This window comes from Rhipicephalus microplus, chromosome 10 (genome assembly GCF_043290135.1).
Source record: "Rhipicephalus microplus isolate Deutch F79 chromosome 10, USDA_Rmic, whole genome shotgun sequence".
Taxonomy (NCBI): Eukaryota; Metazoa; Arthropoda; class Arachnida; order Ixodida; family Ixodidae; genus Rhipicephalus; species Rhipicephalus microplus.
In genome coordinates, this window is record NC_134709.1 from 92,793,297 (window position 1) to 92,803,116 (window position 9,820).

At 46.9% G+C, this 9,820-nt stretch overlaps 1 protein-coding gene across 1 annotated transcript in view; it reads right to left on the reverse strand.

Annotated features, from left to right (window-relative positions):
- Positions 1 to 9,328, reverse strand: part of LOC142774480 (uncharacterized) — a 47,410-nt gene extending 38,082 nt beyond the window's left edge. The window contains exon 1 of the mRNA XM_075874821.1: positions 9,174 to 9,328. Coding sequence (XP_075730936.1) covers positions 9,174 to 9,296 — 123 coding nt within the window. The 5' untranslated portion in view covers positions 9,297 to 9,328. The remainder of the gene's footprint in view (positions 1 to 9,173) is intronic.
- Between the last annotated feature and the right edge of the window lie 492 nt (positions 9,329 to 9,820).

Sequence of the window (9,820 nt, forward strand, 5' to 3'; positions counted from 1 at the left end):
TCAAGTTAATCCATAACCGCAACCGCATTTTTCTGAGGACGCTCACGCTCAAGGCCGGATGCTCCGGAAAAAAGAAAGCCCCTGACCTGCGACGTGCCACACGAGCTCTAATAGGTCCGTGTGGATCAGGCCTCCCTGGTGCTTTAACCCGCCGAGAGGAGGTTACGCTGCGAAGACTTCGGGTTGGGGTTGCGCTTACCCCACCCGTGACCACCCTTCGGGTGAAAAGTACCGAGGCCCCTGTGGCACATCACGCCCATTTCGAGACGCTCCAATTTAAGATGTAACTGCCTCACACTTACTGTGCACCTGTACTGGTTCACAACTAAGTCCTCGCCGTCACCTCCATGCAACAGGCCTCTGGCCTGGCCAACTACCCGGCTTTGACCACTGGCTTCGTGGATCACACCACCGTTCTCTACTAGACTTTATACATGAAGGAAACTTGTATGTGTATTTTTGAATCAAAAACTATTATGCCAAGGGGCAGACATTCAAAATAAAAAAAAACTACAATTCACGTTGACCTAACACGACGGCTGTATCATAGGAGTACATATGTAATATTTATAAAGTTCCATAGCTAGTACTGCAACCGCGATTCACGTTACAAGAACATTAGGGGTTTTTTTTTGAAAAAATATATTCTAGGCCTAGCGTGGCTTTGTGGTAGAGTACTTCATTGCCACACAGATTGCTATGGTTTGATTTCTGCTTCAACAGTGACATTTCTTGCTTGCATTTGTCTGGTCAACGCCGCCTATGGCAGCTTTTTCCTAACGCTCCAGCGTTAAAGTTTCGCATGTGTGTTCACGCCTTTCCTGGGTAGATATAAAGAATCTCTCACCTGTGGCACCTACCAGCAGTGGCGAATACTCGTCCCTGGGTATCTATGCGCCACTGCTTGTTGGAAAGTGTTCTACAAGGTACGTGATTAGATTGAGACATTGTCCATGTCATGACCAGCGCTGTGTCGTATTTGTAAAAAGTGCCTCTCTTCAAAAAGGGGGGGGGGGGCGCTACTGAGCGCCCACGATGGCAGACGTGCCTGACCTTGGCTCCTTGTTTTCTTGTGAGTTTGACTAGTTTTTTCCGCTGATAGACGATGGTTCGTTACTGCAGAAGTGAATGCCAGTTACACGGTGAGCCTGTGTCGCACATACAGCGTTTTTGCAGAACCTTTTTCACTGTGTTTTGTGAACTGACCACCCTAAGCCTAATGAGCAGCTTTAGACTGGCCTAGGGCACAGCTGCCGGCGGTCGGGTTCGCACCGCCTTCGCACCGCGTCCGCGCGGCCTTGTCGTGCCTGGTGAACCTGTTACGCCAGGCGCGTTTCACTCCGAATCTCAAGACGCCTACTATGAAAGCGACCACGGCATTCACAAGCGTTCCAGTGAACTCAAGCGATTTCCCAACGCTATCTGACGAAAACGAGACGATGGATGCAACGCAGTCTACGTTGTCATCAGAATCGTCTACCAGACCTCGTGTCCACGTTATGGCAGCGGGCTCTTCTACCGGCACCACCGGACTTCTCGACAACGGGGTACAAAAGAATAACGCCGTGTACTACTGACGCCAAGTGTCACTGAACAGACTGCACGCCTAACGGGTGAGTCGGCCCCGCTATACTGTTTTGATCAGCCCACAAGCCCTTACAGATGCCGTATAGCAAAGCGCTCCGTCAACCTTTATCGCAGAAAGGCCGATTCTCCGCTTTGACATAACCAGTAACTGCGTACGGATCACACTTCATTACGAAAGTCATTTCGCAAACTATGTACGCTCTCGCGCTTATTGGCAACAGTCAATGGTAGCGTGCGAGTAATTGATGTCGACACATCGCCTCTTCAGCCACACGCAGTTGGCAGCTCTCGTGGTGTAATAAAGATCAGACCCGACCTAACAAGCGAGTACATCAAAGTGCATCTGCACTGTGAACAGGCAACAATCACCGATGTGTGCATGCTCGGTAAAACACAGCTGCTGCTTTTGACATTTGATAGAAACTCCTTACTGAAACGCTTAGTGTTTGAATATGAAGTCATCCGTGTTCACGAATATCGGCCTCGCCTGGTCGCATGCTACAACTGTCATCGTTTGGGCCATGTTGCCAAATACTCTTCCTTCCCGCCAGTACGCCGGGATTGTGGCAAAGCTTCGCATGAGGTCGACCCAAACTGTAAGCAGTTTCCTCATTGCGTGGCTTGCGGAGCGTCCCTACACCTTTCATGCAGCCCTCATTGTCCTGAACGAAATATATCTGAATCATCGCTTCCTTGAAAACACTAATGGTTCATCATCTACGACATCTGCCACACAGCCTACCCGTCCGACACCTCCGAAAGTAACCTAAGCTCAAACAGCCGCGTCTTGCGATCCTACCCAACTTATCAACAGCCTTCACTCAGTAGTACAGAAATTACGGCAGGAAAATCAGCGACTTCGTGACCTCATGCTGGACCAAAAAAAGGGGGATTGGTCACTAACGCCAAGCCGCAGTCAGTCTCGGAATAAAAGAAAAAGCCGTTCTCCAACACGACCAGTCACACACAATGATTCCGCATATTCTCACATAATTGGGCTCCTGCGACAAGAATGGGCTCAAGAATTGCTGGAGAATGGGACTTGGTCGGAGATGCTTAACACTCTAACACAAGCCCTTGATATCATGCAAACTCGGTTTCAATATATGTTTGATGAACTGCAGCGCAATGTCCTCGCTGATGACAGTAAGCGCCGCAAACTACAGCCTTCCCTATGAGCTCTTTCGCTCAAGGGGTGCAGTGGAATTGTCGTAGTTTTAGCCAAACGTAATCCACTATACGTAATTATGTTCAAAAGCATCGCCCTTTGTTCCTTCTTGTCCAGGAGACGCGTGGCACGTGCTCGTTTTCGAGTTACCGTGCTTTTCAGACACCAACCACAAAACATAAGCGGCAGCTTCCCAAAGACCAGGCAGCGCTTTTGGTGCGTAATGACTGCCATGCCACTCAATTAGATATCCCTCATCTCAGTTCTAATGCTCGCGAAGTAGTAGCTGTTAAAATTTATCCTCCAGGAAAAAGGCATTCGTGGCCGTGTCTGCGTATTTTCGCCCAGGAAATATTTCAATTGGCCCATACACATGGCTGGAGACGTTAAAGCAATCATCTAAGAACCTACCTCTGCTCATTGGAGGTGCGTTTAATGCTCATCACCCTGCCTGGAGTGCCCGAATAAACGTGGAAAATATTTTTATGACGCTACTAAACTCTCTTCTGTAGAAATTCGTAATGCCCCCGACACCCCTACAAGAATAATACTACATAGAGTGCAGAGAGATACGATGCCAAATATCACCCTTTCCAGACCCCAATTTGTACCGCACTGGACAGTCTCCAGGCAGTCTTGGGGCAGTGTTCATCTCCCGATATTCATGGCCTTTCATCAAAAACACCTCCAGATGAAAACAAAACAACGATGGCTAATTGGAATACTTTTCGTAGTATTGTTACTGGATCCTTCTCGACAGTTGAGGGTCTTCTGGACATTGTTCAACAGGTCCGTGAACAGGCACGCGAAACAGTGCCATGCGAAGACCATGCTCCACCGAAGGATAACCACTAAGGCACTTCATGGAAAAAAGCAGACTATTTAGTCAAAAGATACCGCTCGCACGACAAACGACACTATGAACTCATGAAAATTAAGCGACAATTTCAGCTTATCAATGAATATCAGCTCCAACTACAAAGTGAAGCCTGGCAACCTACTTGCGAACGCCTTGGCCGTGTATCGGGCCTGCAGGATCTATGGCACATTTTTCGTAGCCTCAGAGGGAAAAAAAGGGCAACTCTCCTCTGGTCGAGCTGTTCCTCAAAGCAGATCCGTCAGTTGTGGAAGACGAAGTTATTACCACTTTCTTTCCTCGCGCTTCACTCACTCCGCCTACATCTCCGAAAGCCTGCACCTTAACGCAACCTGAGCTGAATCTCGATCGCCTATTTAGCATGGGAGAAATGCTACCAGCCATCAAACACAAGCGTCCTCGATCGGCGCCTGGCCATGACGGAATCACATGGCAAGAACTCCGAAACCTCGGAGATGAAGCCCAGGACGCACTTTGGCGGTAATGAATGACCTCTGGGCCACAGGAAACATTCCTGAGAACCTCAAGCTGTGTCTCATTTATTCTATTCCGAAACGTTGAAAGCAGAAGACCCTCTGCGAGAACCTCCGGCCAACATCTTTAACGTCTACTTTATGTAAGCTCATTGAACGCATGATTCACACACGCATGTCCCATTACCTCGAGATAACCTGACCGGGACACCTTTCAGCCCAGGTGGGTTTTCGCCCTAACCTCGGCACCCATGACTGCCTTTGGCTGCTACGGCGCGTTATCAATCGTACCTCAAGAAAGATCTTACCTGACTACTTGCTGGCCGTTGACATGCAGAAAGCGTTCGATAATGTTCACCATAACACTATTCTTGAAGAACTAGCTAAGCGCTACCCAAGTCAGCATGTGCAGACATGGATTCGAAATTTCTTGCCGCTCAGCCCATTCGCTTAAGCGGTGCATCACCTAGATGGAGCCCAAAGACTACGAATTGGACAGAGGTGTTCCACAGGGATCTATTTTAGGACCGACGCTGTTTAATCTTGCCATGAGCAGGGTAGCAGAAAACCTTGAACGGGACACCACGGCTAGATTCGCCATCTACGCCGATGATATTACTATATGGACAGATGCAGTGGATTATTCTGACAAATAATCAATGCAGACAGAGCTGCAGGCAGCCCTCCTTGTTTGGAGTTAACTTTTAAAGAAGTTGGCCTGCAGCTGGCTCCACACAAAACAGAACTCATAAGTATAGACCGCAAGAATCGCACCAACCCGAAAATGTGCATCTCACACCATATTGGATCACACATTACACAATCAAAAACGGACAATTCAAAGCTTTAGGTTTAGCTACAGCCAGCTGCGACAGCCCACAAAAGTGAGTACGTGGACTGTGGCAGGCATGGCCAGCCACGCTATAAATGGTACGTTGCCTGTCCAACAAATACGGAGGTGCATGACAACAAGCCAGTCGCACTCTCGCAAGAGCTGCGGCTGTTGGAAAGATTTTGTACGGCGCACCCATATACACGTTCACTCAAACGGACAACCAAAATTTGGGACGCCTTCATCGGGATACTCTCCGTACCATTACGGCGCTCCCTAAACACACTAAAATATCCGCCCTTGAAAGCTCAAGAAGCTTTCCCACCCTGCAAGACGACATCTTTGAAGCCAACACTCGACACCACATCCGCCTGGAAAACACGCCATTGGTCGTCGCCTTCCGGCCTGAGATTGTCAGCGGCATGATATATGCACCTCTTCTGTATGTTTATTTTCCGACTTGTATTCCAATTTCAATTGTAATGAAACCACTTTTTCTCCAGGAGATAGCAGTCAACAAATAGAATGAATTTCCGACGCTGTTGTACAAATGTCGTCATGAGGTTACTTCCAAAAATTTACGCGTATAGGCCACTTTGTTCAAGAGCTATTGTTTACAGTAGAGTTTCACTTATATGCCCTCCTGTTTTCGATTCGTGTGTTACTTTTTTATCCCCACCTATATTTATGTATGGCAACGCAGCCAACAGTGCAGGTATGGCCAGCAGTAGATCGGGACCAGTTGAAGAAAAATTACGGAACTAGAAGGCGTTATCAATTGGTGAAAACATGCAAACGGAGGCAACGTGCGGCAAAAGTTGCGTTCCTTGCACTATTTCGCTTAGGTGCGGATGCGGACGTAGCTCGTCGCCAAGGCGAAGCAGGTAGAGAATAAAGTACATGCGCTCGAGGGATTCCGTGCTCCTAGAGCTTGCGAAGTTTTTTGGCACTGCAGAAACCCATCGGGACATTTTGCCGCCAATCTTCAGTGTATTGACATCTCACCGGAGTCTTTCACTTTTATACATTACGGTGTAGGCAGAATCCTGCACGCGCAGTGCCAGATGCGCGAGACGGCCTGTAGGATCTTTCAAAGATCAAAGAGAAGAGCCAACAAAAGGGCTGTAAGAATGGGTGAGCACTGTGAATAGTCGGACATATAAGTAAGGGCGAAATTTCGCAAGTACCAAGCGATCATCAGATTTCTCCTCCATTGCCAATGGGGCAGCACAGTTCCAATTACGCAGCCACAGGCGTCAGTGTGGACGTTAATCGGTGCTGAACAGTCAACATGGGCTAACGCAGGAAAAACGTGAGCACAGTGACAACCTTCGAGAAAGGGGCTTCTTTATGAGGACCCCAGGTAAAGGAGGTGCCTTGTATGAGCAGGTCAGTGACAAGTCCTGTTTTTCGGCGAAATCTATCGCAAACCTTTGAAAGTAGGTGCAGAACCCAACAAAGCTGCAAGAGTCCTTGGCGGTTGTCGGTGAATGGAAGTCCTTCTCGGCTCGAATCTTTTCTGAATGACGCTGAATGTTGGAAGCACAAACAATATGTCCAGGGATCGTAAAGCGGCTCCCGCTGAAACGGCATTCAGAAAAATTCAGGTGAACTCCGGCAAGACGGAACACATCAAGCATAACTGTGAGTCTCTCAAAGGGAGTATAGAACGTGGGCTAAAAAATGTCGTCATATAAATAAGATAAACACGTGGACCAACTAAATCCGTGTTGCAGAGAGCCCATGATTCGTTCGATTGTGTCTAGGACATACGTAACATGGGGCTAGAGGCATGACCTTGAACTTGTACGGGCCGTCAAGTGCTACAGTGGCCACGTTTTCTCGGTCGTTGATGCGCACAGCAATCGGCCAATATACGCAATGAGAGTCGACGGAAGAAAAGTACGCAGCACTATGCAGACAATCAAGCGCTATTTGACTTCACAGTAGAAGGTAGGCATTTTTTCTTGTAATTTGATTCAGGTGGCAATATAGCACACTGAAGTGCCATTATCCGTCCTTCCTTTTAAAAAAACCCTACCGGAGACACCCAGCAACTAGTAGACAGCTCTATAATGAGCTTGAATTGGATCAAGTTTACTCTTGCTGGATGGCGCTTCTTCTGACGTACAATCCCTGTATAGGGGGTAATGAATAGAGTTGGCTTCACCAGTGTTTGTGATGCTGGACAATAGAGGTCTGCTCTAAAGGTCGGTCACGAAAATCGAATATGTCCTGCTAGAACCCAGCAACACTCTGGAGGGCCTCAACATGTTCAGTTAGGTAGAAGGTCTGGAGCAATCATCATGTTTGAAATTTACGCTGTCACAGTTGGTTTTCGGTGGTTCGTGCTATTGCATAGGCACGGCATTCAGAGAGAAAGGTTCGAGCACAGAATCCAGAAGGTACAGAGGTGACCTACAGATGAGCCTAGTAGGGCGTCTATATATGTTAAGCAAAAATGTACATCGCATAGCCAGGTTGCAATAGTCATGATGCTGAGAAGCGTATAGAGAGGAGCAATACAATGTGTGAGCAGCAAGACGGGAGGGAACGCCGAGCAGTATTTGCCGTATAAAACTGGTAAGTATAACGTATTGAATTACTTGAATTTTTTCGGGGCTAGAGGGATAAAGTAGCTGGAATTTATTCAGCATGAAGGCTGGCAGAGCGGGTCACTGGGGCAGATGAAGGTGGATCACACCGGTGGAGCAATCAATAGGCGCAGAGTTGGCTGCGTCAAAATGCAGTCCAATATGAGGTCATGGAGGCTAGATAGAGAAATATCAAGCAGGAGGACGACTTGATGGTCTGTAACGGTAAGTTCTGCCGTGGGCATTTATGTGAAGGGAAAGGTACCTCAGTCAGCGACCTGTAATGCACTCGTCAAGGGTGGCATAAGGATCTGTTTTAGCGACTTTCAGCGACCACTAAATTTCGCACTCATAAAAGAAACGTGATTGCCTGTGTCGATCAAAGCTTGGGCAAAAGTGCCATCAACAGACACTTCCAGTGTGTTCCGGTGTAGACGCAGACTAAAAAGGATTTTCGGGTAAGGTCGACTGTTTAGTTTTACCTCCAGGAGATGCATGGTGATTCTTACCCTAGATGCTTACCGACCGACAGCGTCCACGCTATCCATTGATTGATTGATATGTGGGGTTTAACGTCCCGAAACCACCATACGATTGAGAGACGCTGTTGTAGGGGGCTCCGGAAATTTTGACCACCTAATCGAACGTGCGCCCAAATATGAGCACACGGGCCTACAACATTTCCGCCTCCATCAGAAATGCAGCCGCCGCAGCCGGGATTCGATCGCGTGACCTGCGGGTCAGCAGCCCAGTACCTTAGCCACTAGAACATCGCGGTGGGGTCGTCCACGCTATCCAGATGACAAACTATGTACCTTCTCCTCAATCTATGTAAGAGAACTAGAAAGGAGGTGGGGTGCAAACCTATATAGCTTGGCCCTATATTTCATTAACCCGTTTCATCACCCTTTGGTACGGATTGCATGGAGCTGTGTCCGCTCTGGACTCCCCGTGCAATAAAATTGTCGTAATGAAATGTGGCTGAATATAGAGCATTTACTATGAGCCGGCTTATCTTATTTGTTATACGGCTTCGAACAAACCCACTCACAAACGTCGTTATTTTACCAGTAGTAGCTCCAAGTTTTTAAGGAAACAAACTAGTCGAATATGCCATGCACATTACCACACGCTTAGTAGAGGTGCCGGCGTTGTCTTACACATTTATATCGGCGGCTTTTTCATGAGAGCTAGCTTTAGAAGCACCAATATTTAGGTGCGTGTACAGATCTATAATGACATTTACAAGTGCTAAACGTATTTTCAAAATAATGTCCTCATTTGCGTAATCTGTCTCTTGTATCTTGTCTGTTTAACGCTCTTAAATACCAACGGAGAACAGAGATCTAACTCTGTCATCAAAATCACATGGAACTTTCAATGAACTTTGGAGCAGGCAAGGAAGTTTCCTTCCTTGTAGTGTAAATATAATGGCAATGAAACTTGTTTTGTTTAACAACACTAAACGACTTAGAAAGTGAAACCGCGAATGAGATTGCCGTTTCGCAGCGTGTTATTGGAAAATGGCCAAAGGATCATAGACGACTGCATATCAAACAATTTCTCTGACCCTCATTTCGAGAAGAGGTGCCACGGCACCAGAAAAGAAAATAAACAGTGTTTCGCTCATGAAGCATTTTACCTTCGTCAGATCTTCCAAGGTAGGGGTCTTCAGTCCCATAGAACTACATGAAGAACGTTCAACGTTGTTAGAAAAACTGCAAATACTGAGTACTATAACGTGCAGTGTAAGCAACCCCATCATTCGACTTTGTGATTGAGCTTGACTATTTTGTCAGCAATCAAGACTCTACTCTTTGCAAAAGCTCCTTGCCTTATTTATACCTACATGAGGACAGATGACGGTACCTACGTGTGCTTTGTAATATATTTTGCTTAAATGTGGCTCTAATTGAAGAGACAATACATTTCACAGAAGTATTTGTTTAAACACTCTATTACCCATGGTAGTTTTATTGCTTGTGTGACATGAAGTTTGCGACATCAAGAGTGACTGAAGACGACGAGAAGAAGAGCATTGCAGGCTATACGCACATGAGCTTGAATAAATAATTTATTATCCTCTGCTATCGAGTTCAACCAACTGGTCAGTGAGGCTTTTAAACTCGAAGAAATAGCAAAACCAAATAACTTGGCGACCAACACAATAGAAACATACTGTACAGCCCATTTAGTATTGCAAAGTTTAGGGATCCCTTGAATAGTTAGATGTTCTTACTGGGGGATGACATCATCATCATTATCAGCCTGACTACGCCACGCCAGCAG